Here is a 25,044-nt window from a genome sequence, read left to right on the forward strand (position 1 = left end):
ATGTCCCATAGTGGTGAATGCTAAATACCAGACGGCCATGGATCCATCACGCAGGAACAACGTGCCCCAACAAACCATTTCCCCACTTAGTTCCAAACTCCTCCCTTCTATGAAGTGGAACTCTACCTCCAACTTCAATCCTTCTGGATTCAACATTTGTATGATTCTTCCTGAAAGACAAGACCACCACCCTGCCCCCACCCCTATTAAAACCACCTGGACCTCAGCTTTCCTTCCTCCGACGCCAGACTGGACTGTACTTCTGGGCCTGATGAAGAGGTTGCCTGGCACCTTCAGACACTATTCACGTGCATAGTCAAGCAGGCCTAACACATGAGAAGACTCTGATAGACAAGACAGTGATGGACTCAGATGCTTCACTAATGAGAAAGAAGGATCACCTTCCTGTAAACTGGAACAATGCAAGATTGTTTTATAACCCCAAAGTAAAGGCATACGATTGGTAATCTGCCAAGCAGTTAAAATTCCAACACAGGAAGGAGGAGAGGGGGAAGCCCTAAAATATTTCATGTGCAAAATCCATCAGATGTAACGTTTATTTGAGCAGCTTCATCTGTTCTACAAACAGCAACCATGAGGCTCTATTTCATGATGGAGAAGTGGAGGTGGGGAGACACACAATGTCCTAGGTACAGAGGGGAGGGGAGAGAACTTGAGTATCATACTGCAGTCTAAACTAAGGCTGCAGGGGAAGAATGGGACCATGAATGTGGGTAGGCAGCATATCCAGGAAACAGAGCCTGTGAGTACTTCACAGGCAAAAACCTCTGGCATGCTCAGAAACACTACCTTAACTCCACTCTCTTCAACTACAGACTTCTAACCCAAGGACCTCACTTTCACCTTGGTGATTTCAGCTCAAGGTGATGGCTCCCTTCCCAAACTTAGACTAGTGGGTAAGGTAAATATCTACAACCAGGTATTATAAGGTGAGCCAAGACTTTTGCCTTGCCCCCAAGACCAGCAACTCCAGTCAACTGGATAAAAAGTGAAGACAATGTATATACTCCCAGACCAACAGAAGAGCAACCCGCCCACTAAAATCACAAAATACACTCCCAGATCTCCTTGAACAGCTCGCTAACACAACAGTCAGCCGGATCCCAGCTGCTCTCGCATCCAGGCTGCCTGTGCTCACAGGAAGGCACGAGCCTGCAACACTAGAGGACTCCAGAGACGACTGCAGAAGCTGAATGTGCTTTGCTCAAGATAAGGTAAAGTTTTCCTCCTCTCTACCTATAGCGAGGTTTACACTGAAGAAAAAAAATTGCATTTATTTCATAAAAGAAGGAATATAACCACTGGCAAAGAAGAGACTGTTTACTAGGTGATGTGATCTGAGGAGCCACAGACATGACCACATAAAGGTGCCTGGTGCGTGCAGCTCCGGGCCAGCCACACTTCAGCTCACGAAGCAAGCTGCTGGCCCCAGAGGAATGCCCTTTTATAATGTGTCCAGAGGAAGCACCTGCAAGTAAGACCTACCTTTGACACACCTTATGTAAGGTGATATGGTAACAGTCCAGGCATTACAGATATGAAGAGTTGGGTTCAAATCCTGTTACATCAACTGTAAAGAGGGGACAGTGAAACCTTAAAAACGGGTATTTCAAGAGAATTAGGGTAACATTTTTTTTAGCACAATATGTTAAATTGCTAAGGGGTAGTTCTTCCTAATGGGTAGTGACTGATAGAGTCAGATTCTCTAGCTTCAAAGAAACGTTAGGATTTCTAATAGTCATAGGCCTTATTGTGGAGTGAGGCTTACCATTTACAGGTCAAATGCTTCTTTTATTAATTTTGAAATCGTTTCTCATTGGGTTAGTGCTGACTCACGCTATCCACTTTTTTCAAAACTAACAAAACTAAATGAAAAACTTATGACCATGGCTAAGATACAAAGCAAATGTGGTAATTATCATTTCCTGAAGGTCTCTCTCGCGTGAGCTCTCATTCAACGTTAAAAAAGAAGAAGAAACTTCTAGCTTCTAGTTAACATGGAGTAATAGGGACAGGAGTTACCTCCTGCCTGCCTGAAAGAACTAAAAAGCCACAGAAGACAGTGGGCATTACACAACAATGAACTGTGCCTGGAGAGAATTCTCAGGCTGCAGCAGAGTGGAGCCTAGAGATTTCTGACATGAGAAAGACAAGGGGAGGCCACGGTGAGCAGAATGTGTAAGACACAGCACTGTAGGGCCAGAAGCACACAGAGAACGCAGGAATCTGCCAAGCGGGGTAGTTCCTCAAGCCTTCAGCTGAGTGCTGGTAAGCACAAGTGTGTTAGGAATCTACCAGGGAGAAAGAAAGGGTTAGAGGGAACAATACCCAGATGCCACACAGGGCCAGAATAGTGCTGCTTCCTCCTAGTGCAAGTGGTAAACATCGTAATTTACAGGACAACAGCAGTGGTCTCCAACCTTTTTGGCACCAGGGATCATTTTCATGGAAGACAATTTTTCCACGGACGGGGTTGGGGGTGGGTGATGGTTTCGGGATGATTCAAGCACATTACATTTATTGTGCAGTCAAACCTCTCTGCTAATGATAATCTGTATTTGCAACTGCTCCCCAGCGCTAGCATCACTGCCTCAGCTCGACCTCAGATCATCAGGTATTAGATTCTCCTAAGGAGCGGGCAACCTAGATCCCTCGCATTCGCAGTTTACAGTAGCGTTTGCCCGCCTACGAGAATCCAGTGGCGAATCCAGTGGCGCTGCTGATCTGACAGGAGGCGGAGCTCAGGTGAGGACGCCAGCTGATGGGGCGCAGGGGTAAATAACGAAAGAGCTTCCCTGGCTTGCAGGCAGCTCACCTCCTGCTGTGCAGCCAGGTTCCAGCCTGGGGGTTGGGGACTGCAGAAGGAGAGTACTCATAAGCTTTTGCCTGAGTAGGGAGGAAAATATTGCCCTATAGTAAACACCGCTCAGGCCCTATCTAACTAAACATAAAAGCAAGATCCAAACAGATCAAACTGTTTCCTAATAGTTTAATCAGATCCCAGAACACTCAAGAGCATGTAGAGCAATACAAATATTTCCCACACCCACCGAAGGAAAATTTACAATGCCAGACATCCCAAAAAATTACCAGACAAGCAAAGTAGCTGGAAAATATAACTGATAATGAGCAGGGGGTGGGGGGAATCAATCAATCCCAAATGACCCATAAATAACACAGATGACAGGATTAGCACACAAAGATACTACAACATCTGTTATAACCGTATTCTATAAGTTCAGGAAGGTCAGAGCAAAGACTAAGCACATCAGCAAAGACACTGAAGATTACTAAAAGGTCAAAATCTAACTTCTAAATATAAAAGCAATGCCTGAGGTGAAAGATATAGCCATTGGGTTTAGGAGCAGATGCTGGGTATAAATTATCTAAAAATGAAACATAAGACCAAAAAAAAAAAAAAAAAAAAAAGACTAGGAAAAAAATGAACAAAGCACCAGTGAGGCGTGGGACAACTTTAGACAGAGTTATATATGTGCAAATGAAGTCCCCAAAGGGAGAAAGAGGAACAGACAAAAAATATTTGAAATACTAAATGGCTCCAATTTTTCCTAAACGGATGAAATCTTCAGAACCAGTAAGCTCAATGAACCCCAAAAGCATAAGAAACATGAAGAAAAACTGTACCAAGTCACATTATAGCAAATTTCTTAAAAGCAATAATGGACTGAAAAGTAAACTGGGGAAACTAATACTTCCTAAAAAGCTTTGAGAGTGACGGCAGACTTCTTGTCGGAAATAATGCAAATCGGAGGACAGTAGAGCCGTTTCATGACAGTACTGGCAGCGAACTATTAACCTACAATTCTATACCCAGCAAAAAACAGCTTTCAAAAATGAAGGTGAATTCTTACAACCATGTGTGATTCTTCAATTACCATAAAATGAAAAGATTTTCTAGAGATCTCAGATATACAAAAGCTGCATAATTCCTCCATCACCAGACCTATTTTTAAAACATTAAAATGGTTCAAGCAAATGCTAAAGAAATGATACCAGAAGGACATCTCTCGATCTATAGGAAGGAAAGAACATCAGAAATGGCAACTATGTGGGTAAATTAAAAGAGGTGACAGGTTAGATAAATCCACATTTACTTTGTAGTTATTTCCACATTTTCAGTGATCAAAAGGTACCACATAACATTCTATTTCTCAATTTTGCTCCTTCTTTACTTCCTATGAGTAGAGAGCATATTTAAGTCATGACAGCTCTAAACTTTAAAATTACAATAGTATTTCTCGTCTTTGTAAAATAGTCCTCAAGGTTGTAACAGCAGAATACTCTGCAATAGACTGGTCAGTGGAGGCTTCTAAACCAATTTAAAAGTTAAGAGAAATATACCTAAGCTGTTTGTTGCTTGTTTTGCTTTGAATTTTTTTTTTTTTTTTTTTTTTTTTTGGCAATAACATTTCTGTTACAGGGACATGTAAAAATAATTTAGGCATTTAAAATTCCAATTCTTAAAGATGCTCACTTGAATAACCCAATTTATAACAATGCATGCTGTCAAGCAAGACTCTTGTACATTTGGGATTATTTTCCTTTCAAACTTGAGGTAGGAAAAGTATTTTATACCAACAAAGTAACTCAGAACAAAAAGAATAAGGAACTCAGTAACACAGACAATTCAGCTGTGAACATGATACTAGTTAAAAGCCTGAGATGATTCTTACCATTTTCATATCCAGAAGCTAAACTATACTTCGTTTTGACATCCACACACTTCCAATAATTCTTGGCATTCAAAATACAATCTACAGGAATAGGACTGTGTTTGAACTCAGCAAGTCTTTTTCATCGAAGGCCTAACTAAAAACAGCAGCTCCTTGTTTAACAAAACGGAAAATTTATATCCCTGCAAAGGCACAGTCTGCACTGTTTTATTAGTTCAACAAAAACTTTCGGAGTTTGCTTTGTGAAGTGTGTTAGCACACAAAATGCACCGCAGACCTCCTAAGAATACAAGGCCGTCAGAGTTTACGAGGAATCTCGGCATTAAGCACTAGGGCCCGCCCCACAAGGTGTTATCGAGATGACTACTGTGTGAATAACCGTGATGGAATCTGTTCACCAACACCCTGTTTTCACAAATTACAACTTCTACCGACTCCTGTCTGCTCCATGCAAGCAAATACCAGGCCACACCAACCTCTGCGGAGGAGAATCACACCATACACCACAGCGACTTTCCTGTGACTCAATCACCTCAAAAGAGGGAGACAACGCCCACACTTTTCCATCTGCCCGCAGATAGCTGCGGCGGGGTGGCATGGAGGAAAGATATAAATGGTAATTTGCATAAATCAGTAACATGTCTGAGAAGTCTCCACTGGACATGCTTATTAACTTGTAACAGTTCAGCTTGGCAAAGTGGCCTGCTCCTTCAGTCCCAGCTACTTGGGACTTCGGAGGCTGAGGCAGGAGGATTCCCTGACACCAGAAGTTGAGACTAGCTTGGGAAACACAGTGAGACCTTGCCTAAAATTAAAAAAACAAACAAACAAAAAAAACCACCCACGAACACATGTAGCAATTCATGTGTCACACACTGACGATGACTAATAATATCAAACACAGAGAACAGTCATTATACACCTAAAAGAACATGCTCAGGTCATAAACCACCACCTGGTAGGTAGTTACTACTGCCTCACACATCTCACAAATGAGTGAACTGAGGCCCAGAGATATTACGTAACCTGCCCAAGGGCACACAGCAAGTGAACGTGCAAGCCGTAGTTAAGAAGCCACACGGTCTGGCTCAAGCCTGTGCTCACAATAACTGCAATGCAACACAGTCTCCCCGAGACTCCCTTAGGAACGACTGTCTTTGTATTTTTCAACCCTTTTAGATAAACTATAAACAGTTACCCTTGCGCTCTATTTGAGGGGCCAATTCAAATGAACTCTTTTCTCAGCATGCATTTCGATCTTCCACTGACCTACACCTAAAAGCATTTCATCACTAAATTTCCCGTACGACACCCTCTTTTCCATTTGCCAAACAGATAATCCGCATCCCCATAACCAGCCTTCCAAAGAGTTTCTCACCATCACTACACACCTGGCTGACCAAAATCTGTCCATTCTGGTTTTTGCAAATAGTGACATACTTCTGGAAGAAACACAAATTTTATAAGAGGAACCAAGCAAAACAGAACAGGCAAGATAAAAACACGAAGGGGCTGATTGAAATCTCTGTAGTGTTATCATTCTAAAACAACAAAAACTATATTAATGTAAAAAAAGAAAAAAACATGCCTCATGTATCACAATGCTCAAAAGAAAACCAACACCAAAGACAAAATAAAACAAAACAATGACAAAACCACTCAGCCCCCAAGGTGAGCTGAGTGTCCCACCAGCACAGAATCCTTCTGCCCATCTGTGGTTGGGCTGTCCTGTCCATCCGACAGAGAGCTTCTGATGACAGGGTAAGCTTTCACTTTTACCAAAAGTGACCTCATGATCTCAGATGATGACATTTTAATGGCTGGATAAAAAGACATCAGTTTGGGATGTTTTTGTTTCCATAAAGAGAAACTGAGGAAAAAAATTAGAAACTTGAGGAAAACACAAAATCCTACAGAACTCTAGATTGTATGTGCTAGAAAGATCTCCAGTTTCAAGTAAAAGCAATGGCATCAAGTATATAGAACAAAACATGGCTTAGTGGGTTTCCTGTAGAAAAATTAATACTTTGTAACTAGATGGATGTTTTAACTGAAGACTTAAAACCATATTATAAGCATCATCAGATAAATGTAATTGATTCAATTTGCAGGTTGGAAAATGAGACTGGATAATGTGTGAACTAAGGCTGGCATCAGTCTTCACCATGGGTTTTTATATTTCATAAGAAGGAAGTAACTCATATATAATCCCTCTCACTCTCCCCCTTCCCTCTCTCCTCTACTCTAGACAAAAGGCATATTAGCTGATGATGTTAAAGTAAGGTACCTTCAAGGATGTGCACAGCAGGAATAATTAAGTGTACAATAGCCAGCAACTCATATCATTTTTTAAAAAAAAATAGAGAACGCTTTTTCCAAAACAAACACATAAATCATGACTCTATGCTATGGTTTGAATGTGTCCTCCAAAATTCAAGTGTCAGAAACTTAATCCCCAATGCCACAGAGCTGAGAGGTACGACCTTTAAGGGCTGACAAGGTTATGAGGGCTCAGGAATGGAATAATGTCATTATCTTGGGAGTAGGTTTGTCATAAAAGTGAGTTTGGTTCTCTCTTACCACGTGATACCTTCTGCCATGCTATGGCACAGCAAGAAGGCCTTCTCCAGATGCGGCTCCTCAATCCTGGACTTTCTAGCCCCCGGAACTGTATATGAGCCAATAAACTTCTGTTTTTAAAAAATTACCCAATCTCGGCTATTCTATTCTAACAACACAAAACAGACTAAGTCGCCCTGGATTTTTAGAATCCTTGTTTTCTCCCCAGAAATTCTAAATGCCAAAAAACAATGCAAATGGTCAATCTTAAAACATGCTCTTCCCATGTATATGTGACATTTAGGGAATTTAAGACCCATGAGGGGAAAAAAAGCATCTAGTCAGCAATCTACCCAATGCTTGAATTCACATTTCAAAATAACTACTTTAAGCAGTTTCTCTGGGCTTGACTTCAGTACAGTCCATCAACTTATTAGAAAAGGAACGGTATAGTGACATGAAGGAACATTGAGCAGCACAGTTTGAACATTACACTAATCAAGGTCCAGGAATTCGGGTTCCAAGTCATTCACCCTGCATTAGAAGGCAGAGTCATAACAAATCCACTAAATACCAAGGAGAGATCAAAACAAATGAGTTCTTCAAGGCCAGAAACTATTAAAAGTTATTTATTTGATACCTGCCATATACCTTGCAACACGGTAAGAAATGTGTGCCCTAATAACACTGCCTGTTTGAAAGCTACAAAACCCTCCTCCTGTAATCAAGGTCACCCCAGACCAGCAAAATCTGCCCTATCAAACCTTAATCTAGGATAGGTGTGGTGACTCACGCCTGTAATGCTAGCATTCTGGGAGGCTGAGGTGGGAGGATCATTTGAGGCCAAGAGTTTGAGGTTGCAGTGAGCTATGATGATGCCACTGCCTGAGCAACATAGTGAAACCCCATCTCTTTAAAAAAAAGTAAAAACATTAAAAATATGCTGGGCACAATGGCACATGCCTGTAGTCCCAGCTACCTGGGAGGCTGGGACAGGAAGATAGCTTGAGCCTAGGAGTTTGAGGCTGCAGTAAGCTATGATGATGCCACCGCACTCTAGCCTGGGCAACAGAGCAAGACCCTATCTCAAAAAAAGGAAAAACAAAAACCTTAATCCACATATGACCCTGACAGACTTCATTAGTAGAATGTGACCATAACAAAATTAATTATGTTGCAATGAATCCTTAATTCAGTAATACAAGATATTTGGCATATCACTAATTAAAACAGGATTTGCAATTATTAGTTTTCCTTAAACCACCTCTGTAAAGAGTTTCTCTTTTCCACTGCCCTGGACACTTCAAGTTAAATGGCTGCTTTGCACACAAGCTGCTATACAACACAACATTCCCATGCAAAGAGGAAGTCAGCAGCACTGTCATCTGAGAGAGGCAACAGGAGTTAGGGACAAAGAGTCGCCCCTCCAAAAGAATGAAATCTACTGACATTCATCGTTGCACCCTCATGCTGACCAGATCTCGGCCAGAAGCGAGGGTGACAGACAGCCCCACAGCTAAAGGAGTGGGTGCCCAGACACAGGGAATTCTGTTCCCCAAATGGAGATGAAGGTTGATGCCAGATGCATGAACACTCGCCCATGTTGGAGGCATGGATAATATTATCACACATTCCGATATATTTACTGACATGATTTTTTACACATCCTTGAAATCCCTCTCTTGTGATGATTCATTTTTCAAATTGGAGCAGGGAGAATGTTTGTTATGGAGTATCTGTAATATAATAGGTTCATTACTTAGAATTTAGACACTCTTTTTAAAAGAATGATGTGCAAAGCCTACTATGCTGGCAGATCTGTCTTACACATGCTCGCTAACTATACTAATAACAAATCGCATGACATCTTCTAAGACAACACAAAGGATTAAGAGAAAATGAGGGTGGAAGTTAATACAGAATCCATGAACTGTGGGCTATTTAAACAAAGACACTTAATGATGGAGGAAAATGAACTAAGACTTTGAGCTATGCATCTCAAATTTCAGATCCAAAGGCTGTTCTGGCAAGAATTTTACATAACTACACATGGCTAATTTGTCCTTTTCTCTTAATTTCCACTATACTCAGTTCCTCTGTAGATACACATATGTAGACTGTTTCAAAAAAGTAACCATACTTCTCCAGAATGAGTAAATGAAGACAACCAGGCCAGGGGGATTTTTTTTTTTTTTTCCTTTTCCTCAACCTCTCAAATAATCCAACTCTAAGAAAAAGTCATGAGGAAAGTCATCCAGGAAAACATGGAATATAAGGAATGAAATATACATTCTAATGGCAGGGGAAAAGGAGGAACTACCACATTAGATATGAAATAGGACAGAAACCAGCAAAGGATTTTAAAAACACCCATTAGAAGCATTATTATATAATGTCACTGCCACTGTTTGACCATGAAACCACAAACTATTATCAAACCACCATAGCCAACTTCCTTATCAAACTATCTTAAAGTTATTTAGGAAAGTCATACAAAAATAACCGCTATTATAACTTAACCAGTTCCACAGCTACAAACTTGGAACATGGTTAAAAAGCAATGGATCAGAAAAACACGGTGTAATTTTTGCTTTCCTGGCAAGGGAAAAACACTTTAAGAAATACCACACATTTAATTCTTCAAATTATTAGAAACATCTCTCTTCAAAAACAGCAAAACGCCACCTAACACATTCCCCAAGATCGCTGCTGCTGAGAATGAATCAAAGTGACTAGTTGAGACAGGTGTCGCACACTGGGAGCTCTTGGCTAAATCTTCCAGCAGGGACTTGTTTTGTTTGGTCCATAGCACTTTCTGTGTATTCATTTTTAATTATAATTACTGGACAACACTTAGAAATCAGGGCATTTCATACAAAACCCGTAATTCTGGCTCCTCTCTGAAAATCAAGTAATTGGGCGAGTGGGCCCGCATTTGTTCCCATGTGGCAAAAACTGGCACCTGAGTTTGCAGTCTCTGGTTTAGGTACCAATACTTTCAGCCTTGGGTACTAACCTTTTCCTCGACGGCCCTTCTTCAAAATCTGAAGAACTAACATCGTTGCTAGTAGAGGACACTTGGGATGCATCGTCCTTCTCATTCTCTGACTGTTCTGATGCTGGTCCTAATCCCTTAGACTGGTCATTACCAAGGAGCCCTACAGGTGAGAAAAGGGGACAAACACTTAAATATATCGCATCAGGAAGCAGCACTTTACCACAGTTAACCCTACACAATGGCTGATGAAGACAGAGAAGAGTGTGGAGAGAAGAGAATTTAAAAGCACATATCCCTTTTGAATGGGTGGAGAAAAGTAAAACCTCATCCTATTTTAGACCATTTGTAAGAGTGAAATGCCTAACAGGGAAACAATTTCAACAGTAGGAAATTCAAGCAGAAATTTGGAATCACGATGCTATCGTTTCTAAAAGTACATAAATATGTTTTGTGGCTGGGAGATGGAAAGGAAGAGTATCAATTATTAACAAATCAAACTAGTTATTCTTGGAGTGCTAAATATTTAACCTAGAGAGACTGGAACCCTTTTTGGAACTGCCTGCAGCAATCAGTACCTGCCACACATGAAAAGCCAACGTTACTTTGTAGCCACATCTTAGCTGTTAACTAGAAATCCTACTATACTACTTTTCTTCATAGTCATCCCTTAGATTAGACTGTAACCAGATTTGCCCTTGATCATCTCAAAGGATAATGATTCTCTATGACTAGAGATACATATGACTTCCAGGAATTATCAGGACAATCTTGGTGCCTTTGGATGTTCTTTCATCAACCAAAATGTAAAAAGGTCCCAGGAAAGGGGCCTGCTGGTCCTCAGGAAGCTCTCCAAGCAGTCATTTACTAAGTAATATACAAGTACTTAAACAAGCAGTAAGGCCACACTAGTGAGTAAAAGCTAAACGAAAGGTTGTCTTCTAGCACTCTAGCTCCCTACATCAGCGTAGGTTCTACCAAGGGGAACTTTCCACTGACATAGTCACCAGCAACTGGATCCCGCATTTAGTCACCTGCTTGATGGGCAACCAGAGCTGGCAGCAGCAGCAGTTTCACAGTGTTTGACTTTGAAGTCAAAAGTACAGGCTGGCCCCTTGATGTCTGCTCTTCCACGAAATTTGTGAATACTTCATTTCCCTATATTAAATGTTTTTGATTGAAGTATCCCAAAAAGTGGCTCCTGTCAAGTGGCACTAAATAGTACATATTTGTACTATTTTACGTATTTGGTTAAGAGTTGCTAAATGAACATAGTACACTGCAAAAAAAGTCTTGGGACCTGGCTTATTTATGCATGCATTTCCCCAATTATCTGTTCTTTACATCATTTCACAGTGTGAGTAATAACACAGGTTGCAAATTTAATTATGATGTAGTAAGTGAAATCTCATGGCTATTAGACTACTGTGGCTTTAAAAGTCATGACTGCAATATGGAAATGAAACATGTATCACTTGCCCCCTCTCCCCAAAAAAGGAACAAAATGTAGGAAGGTTGCACTGTGTGAGGCAAAGAGGCGACATAATTGTGTGGACATCTAAGAATCCGAGTATCAAACTATGGCCAACATTTCAGAGAGATTAGAGCCCTATTATCTGTTACACTAGCCACTTGTCACGTGCAGCTATTATGCATTTGAAGCATAGTGAGTGTAAATAAGATAAAGAATTTTAAATTTTATTTAACTTTTATTTTAAAAGGTGAATGTAACATTTCAATAGTTTTATATTAATTTATTATGGAACTATTTTGGATATATTAGCTTGAGTCAAATACGTTAAAATTCATTTCCCTAATTTCATTTTGAGTGTAGCTCTAGAAATATACATACACAATAATAGAAATATTACATATGTGGTTGAAAAAAACATATTGATCAACACTAAATTAGGGCAAGTTAGTAATGTCACAGGGGGTGAGGGTGAGGGCCTCTTCCCAATCAGGATGATACATACACTACTTAACCAAGATTAGAAATTGGCCCAGGGACATAATATACATCTTATTTGTAAAAAGAGGAGAAGATAGATAAATCACACTTGAAAAGGATGGGAAATTGAAAATAAAATCTTGGTCACAGAACTAAGTGTAAAATTCAATGTAGAAAAAGGAGATGTACATCGCAAATAAGCATACTCTAGGTTAAGTTCAAATTTTTCTGTTTTCAATAGTGTATATATGCACATAACGGAGAATAAAGCATGGAGGCAAAGGAAAAGAGGGAGGGATTCCGAATTCACCCAGTCATTTATGTAACACCTACTACATGGCAGGGCACTGAGAAGACAGGTGTAATCAAACAAAATCTAAATTCTAGTGAGAGGAGACAGACAAACACAGATGGACGAATCAGTCAGTAGTATGTGCAGAAAAGAAACGCCGCATGTGTAGGGCAAGAGAAACGTGGTATGGGAAGGTGGCGCATGTGAATCAGTGGGGAGCCGGCCAGCAAGCCTGCACCACCAAAACAAGAACAGGAAAGCTGGGATTTGCAATGTGCCTAAAAACAAAAGCTAAAAACAGGTGGTGCCGATGGAGGAGAAGGAGACAGAGGAAGAGGAGGAGGTTGTTTAGAAGCTGTATTTAGAGCAAGGAGGAACTAAGGAAGGACCAGGTGCCGCCAGGAGCAGACTGGAAAGAAATGCTCCTCTACCCTTTGGTACCCAACAGGAGCTGAAGTACTTGCTGAATTAGGAAACGGTGAATGCATGAATCAATGACTGAATAAATGATTTAGGAGTAGACTAATGGAGAAAGTTAACCTCTTTGATGACAACGTTGCTCTTGTCTTTCTGCCAAGAATAATCTCAGTGGATTGCAAAGTGAAGTGGTCTCAAACTTCATCACGCAACACAGTCAACTGGGCCTGACCCCTAACTGATGCTCTTTGCTGCTTCGGCTGGTCCCAGGACCATATTTTGAGAACTACATGCAGGGTCCACAACAATACGAGAAGTTGCCCTAAGTCACTAGAAAGCTGTGGGGCAAGTGTGAATCAGATCCCAGGGAACTGATTATGATAGCACAATCTATCACAACACAACTCGCAGTGAGCCATTCACACCCTACGTTCCATCTGGGCATTCGTCAAAAGAAGTTTGCTTACAAAACTTGTCACGAAGTTCCAAGTGTCAGATAATATGACAAATATAGACGCAAAAAAAGGTAACAGGTTGGAAAAATGTGCCTATCTAAGAAGCATAAATGTAACCAGGGTTGTAACATTTTATAATATTTTGCCACCCAAAAAAAAAAATCAACTGTCTTAGCACAAATTCAGGGAAGCTGTATGAAGAGATTTTACATGAAAAATACCAGAAAATATTAATTGACTGGATATGAGCTCAGTGTAAGGCAAAACAGTTGAGACCAGTCTGATACCAAGGCATGACTGAGCTATATTTAAAGGAAAGAAAGTAGTAACTCCATCGTCCCAAGCCCTCAAACTCATGTATATGATCAGATAGCTCCAAGCTTTCCCTCCTTGGAAGGATTAACAATGAGCACCTGAACTAGAAACAACAGGGCTTGTCTGCATCACAATCACTATCCACAGTCAGAAAAAAATTAGGCCCACACATAGGGCATTAATTGTCTGTTATGCAAATTAAAGGGCCACAGCTTTTTGTGGCCTTCATGCAGGGGCAGGACAGACTTTGTCCTGCACATGATCTACTTTTTCAATTTGAGTACTCCCATTTTGTATATAACTGCTGAGAAAAAAATTTGCATTTATTTTTATAGTTAGTCTACATGGCTGGATAAACCCAAGCTTCTTTTTCTACCCCTTCACCCTCCTGCACCTTTCTCAAATCTCCACTGCACTGACTACCTCATTTCATTTTGAACATTTTAATCCAAATCCTACACAGCCTGCCCAATCCAAGACAGCCAGGTCAGCAAGATGGAATATGATGCCAGAGGGCAGAAGAGCCATTATTATAACATTAGCCAAGCTGTCTAACAGCTTGTCTAACAAAGCCTTGCCACCAATTGTTTAAATTATTATTTTTAGTCAACGAGAAATAATGAAATGGCACCCCCTCCTTCATACACTCGAGCTGTTTTTTATCTTTTCAAACCCCTCCCCCTAACCCAAACCTTTGTTGGGGAGAGGGGGTTAAACAGAGGAAGCTGAATGAATGGTCCAAAGATTCAGTCTCTCCCATTAGCATTTGTTCTCCTCTATTAATATTCAGTAGGTTGAACTTAAATTAAACCATGTCTATTGTCTTTCACAAAAGCAATAAATATGAGCTGAAAATTCCAAATCACTGCAGTAAAGGTGGCTTAGGGACTGTGCCCACAACCTCAGTTAGTCACCATCAGCTGACAGGAGCAGTGTGTCGTGGATCTGAGACCACTCAGCAACCACAACACAGTGCTTGTTCTCACAGCGCAGAACTCCGAAGAAATCGAATACAACAGAACGCTGCCATCAGAGGCTGTGCACATTTAGGAGCTTTTCACCCCATCTCCCGAATTAGCAAGAAATGAAAAGGCTTCTAAGGCCACACAAGACAATACAACAAAACTGGCTTCTCTCTGAGTCTGGAACAGCAGCAGAAAGGAGGGAATAGGAATTCCTGCTGTTCTTGGAGATTGGAGATGTGTGTATGACCACCTCCCTCTTGCCTTAACATTAAAGGGTTTGAGAAAAATCGAAACACAAATTAGACCAAAGATTCCTTTAGCTGGTGGAACTTCTAAGGAATTGATGAGAACTATAGACTTCAGAACACAAATGCATAAAATACAAGATAATTCTTTTCTAACATCTGAACAGAAAGGACTAGGGCATGCAGACCTTATAATTTTATGATGTTTTAGGCACAAAGACACTTCACCAGTCCTCTCCCATTAGCTCCACATACATGACAGAATATAAAACCAAAGGAAAACCCAGTGCCTCTATTCCACAAAAGCAATGCCAAAAGAAGGGTTAAAAAGGAAGGGAAAAACAAGAAGGGCTTTGAAGCTGCTCCAGTGCTTCTAAAACATCTGGAGCACACCAAACTTATTAGCATATTAGGGAGAGTCAATGTATTTAGCTTTGTTGTAGAAGAGATGCACAAAAGGTAATTCTGTATTATAGAGCCAATGCCGTCTGTCACCCTGTCACTGTGAGACAAGGTATCACATTACATATTAAACAGCCAAGCATCCAAAGAGAGCTTTCATTTTCAGCAGCAATTTCTCTGTGTGTGTCTGTGTGTGTGCGCGGGCACAGCACTTTGAGTTGATAGAAAAATTATAAAAGCGGCCCCCTTGGTTGAGGGAGGACCCTCTCTGAGGTAATCAGAATGCAGGGTTTGCTGCCATTACCAGTGAAAAATAAAGCTTATGTTCATTTAGATGTTAAAAGAAAGACTGGATTGTCTAGCAGGGTAGGCATTCTCCTGCCGGGAAGATCTGGCCCGGGCCAGCGTGGCAGAGGGTCTGCGGGGCCCAGCCCGGCCTGGTCCAGTGACAAGCTGGGCAGGCCACACGCTGACGTGGCTGAGAACAAATGCCAGTCGGGAGGCAGGATGTCAGTGGCACGCTCGTGGTCAACCAGGCGCAGATGAAAGCGGTTTCATACCTCGGCTTATGGGAGGTAATTATCCCTTTCCCCCGTGAGAACAGCCCCTGAGCCGGCCAGCGCTCCCCTTTGTCTACTCTCACATCAGCGGCGGAGATTTCCCATTCTGGTCAAGCAAATGTAATCCAAAAATGCCCCCCCACCTATGACCCCTCAAACCAGTCCAAGATACCGAAGGTGGTGGGGAAGAGGCATGCACAGGTTTTTGTTAATTTAACCCACCACCCCGAAAATATAAACACTGATTTATAAATCAGCGATCCCCCAGGAGCCTTGTCACCACCACCGCACTCCCTCCCCAGGACGTGCCCTCTGCAGTCCAAACCTCCTTCGCATGTCTTTTTTTGAGAAAAAGTGTTAGATAAAAACCTGACATGGTGACCATTATTAACATGGAAAGTTAGGCCACTGAGTAGGCAAGGAACATGTCTGGCCTTCCTCCTTTCTTCCTATTTCAGAATCAAGGCCATGACCCCACAAGGCATTTCCTCACCTTGCGCCATAAAGGAACAAGCCCAGCACATCTCATATTTATTTATGCACAGGGCAGGGCAAGCAGACCACTGCCACCACTAACATGGGCTCTCTTCTGGAATAGGCGCCCACCACCAAGAGACAAAGACCTCTCCCCTTCCCACATCCTAACCGTAAGGGGAGAGAAAACACTCCTCATTGAGAAGCTCCAATAAAAACAAAGCTGATAGTTGAACTTTATTCAGTACAAAATCCCTCTGAAGGAAAAGAACCATGATCTTTCAGAAAGATTTCTCATGATCTCGACTGTGAACATCATGTACCATTTCGGCAAAACTCCCTTTCTTGTCTGGGGCAAGGGCATGTCCTCCCTACTCTTTTTCCCTTTTCATTCCCTCTTCTGCCTTAGTATGACTTTTGTAACACTCGGAACAAGTACAGTGCACTGAAGAATGATAATGACTGAAGCAGGAACCACCATGATGTTCTCCAAAGACAAGTTCCCCTTCGGCACCCAATCGCCATGACTGCTCCACCCCGGGCCACAACTCCTCAAGGGCCATACTTCACCCCTGACACACTGTTCATTTCACAGTGACAAACTAGTCAAACATATACCTATCTGGCAACCTTGTTAGAAATGCTCACCAAAAGCACAAATCCCTGGAATCCCCCAGGACACGCAATTCACTTCTATCAGCTAATGAAAAGGGTTCCAGAGCACACAGGGCCGAGAGTGACCACCTCCAAGGTCAAAAGCTGCCTTCCACATTCAGAAGAAAACTGATTAAAGGCAACAGTGGGCTAGGCTGCTGTGGAACATGAGCTGCAGAACAATGGCACCACTGCAGAGGCAGGGAACTCGGAGTCACACGAAGCAGAGGTAAACACAAGGGCATTTTTGAGAACTGTTTTTAGATAAACGAGACCAACATGTTCAAAGCCTTATGTTCAGAGAAACTGACATGCCAAAATTTGATTTTACATCTCATGGAATTTGCACTCCTCAAAGAGAGATTTCCCGATACATAGCATGTTCAGAGACAGCTAATGACATTCTACCTTTAAGTCATTACAATGTACCTCTGTGTGTGTGTGTGTGTGTGTGTGTATGTGTTTAGGTCTTTAAAGCTTCATAGCATCATTACATTTACCCTGCAAATGTAAGGTACCAAAAGCAATCAGCTCTCTAATTTTAGCAAGGCTCTCCCCAAAGGTAAGCAGAACTGACTTTACTTCCAATCAACTAGCGCCACGACGTTTTTAGTTTGTGTAGTAATCTGTGATGATAAATGGGCAAAGCTCCACATACTTTGTGTCCTGACTGACCTCATAATTTGTGGATAAGTAAACAGCCACACCCTTTGCCCCCAAACCTCTCTGCCTTTATTCCCTGAGACCATAAAAAGGAATCCCTTAGAAGTTCTAAGTTCTGTTTGGTTTGTAACATGACAAGGAGGAACAGTTAGTGACCCCAGTCTCCTTACTACCTCCCTCCCATATAAACAAGTCAACTGCCCCTCCCCCTTTTAGGATGAATATAGAGAGAATTAAGTAGTCTATTCAAAGTAAAAACAATACCCAAAAAACCTGCTGACAACAAGTAAGTACAGAGAGGCCTACGGCCTCCCAGAGCAACATTCTTTCCAATGCTGAAATATAATGGAAGCAGTACAGAAGGCAGAACTATAGGAATGTGGCCATGGCATCTGCAAAGATTTGAGGCGCCTAATATTGATGGCTCCTAAAATTCATCTGGGTTTATATACAGTAATACAAGCATGGATTAATGTACGAAATGTGGGAGAAGAATCAAGAGCACACAAAGTTTAAAGCGTTTAGGTCTTAACCTGGAATCACGTGAGGACTCAGTATCTATTGACATGCCTCAGTTTCCTCTATCTTTCAAGGAGGGAAAGACACAGAGGTAGAGAAAGAAAGGATTAATGGAAATGAAAGCAAACATGCTGTTTATAAAGGAAGCCAGAGCTATGGTGAGGACGAACTAATTTACTTTAATCAAATACCTATTTTTAAATGCTGGGAAATGATCAAGTAAATTGGTAATAAAATAAAGGGATCAGCTATAGCCGGATGGCGTTCCGTCCCCAGAGAAATGTCTAAATTCATATGAGCCTGGTTAAAACTGCAGATTTGGCCAAAATGGTCAACAGAGCTTAATGCTTTAAGAACGACATTAATTCTCTCTTGTAAATTTCCACAGTGCCTTTGCAGGAGCCACCATTGCCCCTAGGGAGGATATCAAGGCTAAAAGAATATTAACATTAACCGAATCGCAACACTTTTTACACAGTCTCTCATATATACATATACATAGAGATAGAGCACCTTGCCATCCATAATGGATTTAATCAGGACCCCAGCAGGGAAAGCCACAAAGGCCTATTTCTCCAACAAAAGCCATACCAGTCTGAAACGAATCTAGAGCTATTTGGTTTTTGTTTTATTTATAGGAACAGACCTTCTATCCCAGGTTCCTCAAGATAAGCCACCAAAAACTGCACCTGACAGACCCGTGGAGCAGCCATCCTCAGAGCCGGATCATTGCAGAGAGACAGAGAGGAAGAAGGACAGAGAGAGGGAGGGAGGGAGGAAGAGCGCAGTGAGGCAGGCTCCGGAGCACTTGTCAACAATCCTCCCCTGTACGTAATAAGCAAGCGGCAGTGCAGTGCAGATTCCGCGCGGCAATAGGACGGCCAGAACAGCAACGGGGTCGGGGGGAGGGGAGGCAGCCAGGAGAGAAGGTTATTTATGTGCATGGGAGGGAATCGAACACCAAAGAGGAGGGGTCTCGGGCTGGCTCCCCCCCACACCCCCATAAATTAAAATGAGAAGGAAACCAGCCACTAGCTTTTCATCCTGCCATTTCCCCAACCTGCAATGCAGACAAATCCGAAGTATAGAATTTCTGACATATGCGGGGGAGGGGGACACTCACAGTTTAATTGTGCACACTTCTGTGTCCCCGGCCCGTCAGATGCCCTCAGCAAGCCCCCCCAAACACACCCCACCCCCAAAGACAGCGGACTTCGGGGCACAGTTTCAATGGCATCCCTTTTTAATATCATAATCTGTGTCATTCAGCACTTGCCTTTTATTTATTTTTATTTGTTTTTTTGGCTGGGAAACCTGGGCAGCTCTCCAGACAGACTGCAGAAATCTCTCTCCACATGCTCCTCCTCTAGCCGCCCTCCCCCTTCCTCCCACTCCGGCTACCACGGAGCCTCATTACTTATGAAGTGACCACATGGGCCACCGCTGTCCGCCCCGCCAGCGACTCGGGGGGCACAACCCCCCCTCCCAAGGCACATAAATTGATCTAATCTAATCAAACAGAAGCTGTTTTCCCTCATTGTTTCTTGAGGATCTTTCACAAAACAGACTCTGTGGCCTGGCAGCTGCTGAGAGGGGTGAAAAAGGCAGGGGTCCAACTGAGGGCTGGCCAGCTCCCTGGCCTCAGATAGCTGGAGCACACAGCTCCTTTCATATGTCATAAGCTTTTTGATTTTTAAAGTCCATTCTCTGGAAGCTTTTGAACTACATCTGGCAATGATAATGTCCAAAACACATGCTCTCCGCGTTACCCACACGCTTTTCTCTTTATGCCCTTCCAAGGCAGGGGAAAGATGGTGGCAAAGCCCTCTGAGCCCACATGGCACTAAGTTCTCCTCAGACTGCATCCAAGGGAACTGGAAAAATGCCTCACTCCTACTTATAGTTTGTTGTTTCCTAGCTGTTGGACTGTCTAATAAAGCCCTTCCGGGTTCTACATACTTCAGACACATTAGCTTATCTATACCTCACAAAACCCCTGAAGGCAGACATCAGATTTACTCAGGAATGAAGGTCACCCAGCTAGCAAGTACCCAAGGCCAGTGAGTACTCTCCCCATGACGGCCAACTACTGTTTCCTAAGTCACCAGAGTTCATCTAACTGTCAGATTATTATTATTATTTTTTTTTTTTTTTAAAAACAAAGTAGATATCTCAGAAGGTAGGTGATGGTCTTCCCTGATGTCTACTTGCTATCCACCACTTTAAAATCTGAATTACACACAGAGCCTTAGAGATATCTTGGTAAAATCCCCCTACTTTACAGATGAGGAAACTGTGGCTTGAGCAAGTTTGGCTCCTGATAAAGATGACAGAGCTAGTCCCTATGTCTCAACAGACAGGAGGACACCCAAGAACCCTGTGGCATTTGGGGACAGGGATGTGCTAACCTCAAGATACAATTCCCTACACAAACGTTGGGAAAAAGTCCCTCTCCAATCACGCCCAGAGTGAGCTCCCACATCGGACCCTTAGTTAGCGCTCTCCAATGCAGTGTGTTCCTGTAGCGTTGAACAAGTGTTTGGAATGAATCCCACTGCAGCATAAGTCATACACAGTCAATTAAAGGACATTCAGGGGAGGACTCTTTGGCTTTTTTCCCCTGCCTTCTACTGGGACGTGTCTTTTGGCTTCTTCTCTAATCAAAACCACCCAAAGCAGAAAATGGGAAAGGCGATTGGAGGCAGATACTCTGATGTATGCTCATCGCAAGGAAAGGTTGGTAAAATAGGAGAAACCCCAAGGCATAAACAGCTTGCCAGAAATGAAAAGTCTGAGAATCATATGTGGACACTGGTCCTCCTGCAAACCCCCCCCACCCCCGCTCCTTGCTCCAACACAGAGTGCACACAGGCCTCAGCAGAGAACACTATCTGCCCTGTTCCTACCTCTACTGCTGCCTCCTCTTCCCATCAACTAAAAAGGAAAAAAGAATTTAATTTAAAAACATAAGGAAAACCTAATCATTATCAGCCAGTATTTCCTGATCATGCAAGCAGTACTCCTTAAAATACTGTACATGCAAGTTAGTCCTGTGTGTCCACTCTGACCTATGCACGGCTTTGGGGCATAGGCTGTTATAGAACTCTTAACTGTGAACATTAGTGGGCTTTGGACTGTTTGGATAAAACAGTGATCCACTCCTAAAGTGGAAACATACAAGCAGTCCCAGATTAGACTAATTGCACCCCCTGGTAGACAAAGAACAAAACTAAGAACTAGGTTCAGTTTAGAAACAGCAACACAACTTTTAATATTTAAGTATTAGAAAGAGGAGAGGGCAGAAAGATTGGAGAGGTATTTTCCTTTATGTCAAGTTAATATGATGAAGGCACCATCATTTAAGTTTCAATATTCAAACATCGCAGCAATTCCAAAACCTTAAATGAAGACTCCCCAAATGTTAACAGTGTTCCCCCCACCTTCATTACTAATAAATTTTTAATAATATGAATAGCTGCAAGCCCACAGCCAAACCCTACTACCAAACATTACCTAAAACATTATGTGCTCATTCTTTTAAGTTACAGCACAAATACATATGTTTAAACAGCATACTGTTTCTCTATGCTTGATTATGAACTTTATCAAAAAAGTGTCACAACAGGACTTGGCTTTTTGCAGCTTGATATCAGGCTACTGAGATCCACCCGTGACTCTAGCCCATTCATTGCCATTATAATACAATCGAATTTTGAATATTCCAAAATTTATTTTGGTTCCCTTGTCCAGGGATATCTGAAGTGCTTCCAGTTTGTAGCTATCACGAACCATGTCGCAATTCCTCCACTAGAAAACCTGCAACAGAGTTTCTCCTGGATATTTTACTTAGGAGTGGAATTAGTGGAAATCCTTGGATACACAAAGATTCCATTTATAAATTGAATGGCAAACTGGTTTCCAAAGGAGGTGTCAACTTTTGATTGCACACCAGTAATGTTATCACTATAATCTCTGAATGTTTAAAGACCTTCTATTACTTGCAACACCAAAAAACAAGGCACTGTACTCAAACTGCTACTTCAAAAGAGGTCAGAATTTCAGAAAGGATCTAATTAATACCCAAAGAAATTCTTTGTAGCCAGCCAGGTACATGGCTGCCATCCACCTAATCATCACCTAAACCCCAGGACATCTAAGGACATATTTTTGCCTCTAAGAGCTTCACAATCGAGCATGTAACTACCTCGACAACCTTTTCATAACCAGATTTGGGCCAACTCCAACATGCCCACTACATGCACTTAGCAAACAGAAGTCGTTTAGACATCTTAATCAAATTTAGATATCTAACAGTGCTCCTTGGCTGACTAATTAAAGAACCTGTTGTCTCAGAAGCATAAGACCTTGTTTTATTCATGTAACCCATCAGGAAAGTGAGCCCATATTGAGAGCTAGGACTCACTTCATTGAGGGAAAGGCAAGCTAGAGTGGCAAACCAAGGCAGCCCCTTATAATCCATCCGTGCTCTCCCTCCCAATGCTCTTCAGTTTCTCGCCACATATACAAGTTACTGCATACCTAAAGTAGCACCTTGGCATTTGAGTTCCATGCAATTTATACTAATTTCCCCAAAATCACTAATTATAAACAAAGGATAGGGTGGTACGGTGTGCCATGTGTGAGAGTAGGAGAGCGTATGAACTTGTGGAGACTGAGGATTTCATATAGGAAACAAGAGGATTTTAATGATCACACTGCATTAACTGTGTATTCCTAATGGTATTTCTACATTATTTGGGGTCAAATTTCATAGTTTTGATCATATCACATAGATTGTGACAAAAGCCAATGGAGAAAAGTGATCTGCTGTGCTAATATTTGACTTTCAAAAATATTATTAAACTGCGGGCACTCTATGGCAGCAGTATAATAATAATAAATATTACTTGTTTGAATTTTATTTAAATACAAGTTAATACACTGGCACCATACCAAACAGAGTTAGGTACACACAGAGTCTGGCTTGGACTCCTTCCAAGAGGGCTTGGTAATTCCTGAGGCACCAACGGCGCTGAACTGTGTAATGCATGTGGCTGGCCCAATAGCCAATGTGACTTCAAGGCCAAACCATACAATTATAAAATAATACCACTGTTTAGAAGAACACAGTGGGGTGATCCAGGTTGGGTGACGGTATATAAACTAGTGAAACTAACCTGGTTGTTAATGCTAACAAAACAGCACTACAATGAAAGCAGACGTACAATTTAAGAAGCTGTCAGGAAAGACAATACAGTAGCCCATCCTCCCCTCCATGCAGTTTTGCTTTCAGTTACCCATAGTCAACCACAGTCCGAAAACATTGCATAGAAAATCCCAGAAATAAACAATTCATAAGTTTTAAACTGCACGCAGTTCTGAGTAGCGTGGTGACAGCTTCCACTGTCCCACCCAGTATGTGAATCACTTCCTTTGTTCAACGTAGCCACGCTGCATAGTACGTATGGGTAGGAAAAAAACATACTATATAAGGGTTTGGTATTATCTGCGGTTTCAGGTATCCCCTGGGGGGTTGGAATATATCCCTCGTTGATAAGGAAAATGGAGAAGCAGCTACTCTGTTCCATGGGAGTTTTCTTAATTTAAAACAAACTGATTGGGTAAGCACCTTCCACTGAAAACATCAGTAGGTCATAGCACACGCAGCCCAAGCAGGGCATGGCTGTCCGGTTCTACTTCTGGTTTTACTCTTCTCATTAACTCTGTGATTTTTTTTTTTTTTTTTTTTTTTTTTTTTGAGACAGAGTCTCACTCTGTTGCCCAGGCTAGAGTGAGTGCCGTGGCGTCAGCCTAGCTCACCGCAACCTCAAACTCCTGAGCTCAAGCGATCCTCCTGTCTCAGCCTCCCGAGTAGCTGGGACTACAGGCATGCACCACCATGCCCGGCTAATTTTTTCTATATATATTTTTAGCTGTCCATATAATTTCTTTCTATTTTTAGTAGAGATGGGGTCTCGCTCTTGCTCAGGCTGGTCTCGAACTCCTGAGCTCAAACGATCCGCCCACCTCGGCCTCCCAGAGTGCTAGGATTACAGGCGTGAGCCACCGCGCCCGGCCAACTCTGTGATCTTAAGGAGAATCACTGAAACTTCTGTCTCAGTTTCCTCACCTGTTAAATGGAAGTAAGACCAACACTGGTTGTTGGGAGCATTAATTATACAATAGAAGAATTAGTGCTACATTATAAATGCTTTATAAGGGCTACCTATATGCATCCATAAGCTTCCATTGTAATGAACTACTCAAATAATTTATCAATATATTTTTAATTATTTGGCTAAAAAAGGAAACATAAGATAAAACATTCTTTCTTGTTAAACATATTTCAAAAGGATCCAGTTAATGGACTCAAAAAGGTTAATACAGAAATGATGCCAACATAAACAAGATAATCAACATTTTGACAATATTCTGAAAATGTGACCCAGTAATATGAAGTAAAATTCTACCAGAATCACAACATAGTCATTTCACCTACTTAGGAGTAATGAATAAAGAAACAGTTGTGTTTTAAAAAAAAAAAAAAAAATTGAAAGATAAGGCTCAAGTCACAACTGAAGGGTTGTTAATCACCTGTTCAAATTTTTGATTCTGACAAAAACAATACTCTCATATACTGCTAGTAGAGTGGTAAACTGATAAAAATATTTCAAAAGAACAACTCAGAACGGATACTAACAAGTCTGTAATTCAGTAAATTCACTTGCAGAAACTGATACTAAGGAACTAATGAAAGGAACAAAGATTTATGTGCAAAAACTCAACCTAGTTTGCATTAATCATTTTGTTGCTTCTTTGACTCATTTAAATTCTACCTGCGTCCATTTCAAAAAATGAAGAGA

General features: G+C 41.7%; 1 protein-coding gene across 2 annotated transcripts in view; it reads right to left on the reverse strand.

Moving 5' to 3' along the window:
• The window catches only part of JARID2 (jumonji and AT-rich interaction domain containing 2), a 242,337-nt gene that overhangs the window by 92,442 nt on the left and 124,851 nt on the right, over positions 1 to 25,044 (reverse strand). Inside the window, exon 3 of one of the 2 annotated variants that reach the window (XM_069492948.1) lies at positions 10,291 to 10,432. The exons of the other annotated variant lie outside the window; for it this stretch is intronic. Coding sequence (XP_069349049.1) covers positions 10,291 to 10,432 — 142 coding nt within the window. The remainder of the gene's footprint in view (positions 1 to 10,290; positions 10,433 to 25,044) is intronic. 2 annotated transcript variants of the gene reach the window in all.

The sequence above is a fragment of the Eulemur rufifrons genome, chromosome 18 (assembly GCF_041146395.1).
Source record: "Eulemur rufifrons isolate Redbay chromosome 18, OSU_ERuf_1, whole genome shotgun sequence".
In the NCBI taxonomy this organism is placed as follows: Eukaryota; Metazoa; Chordata; class Mammalia; order Primates; family Lemuridae; genus Eulemur; species Eulemur rufifrons.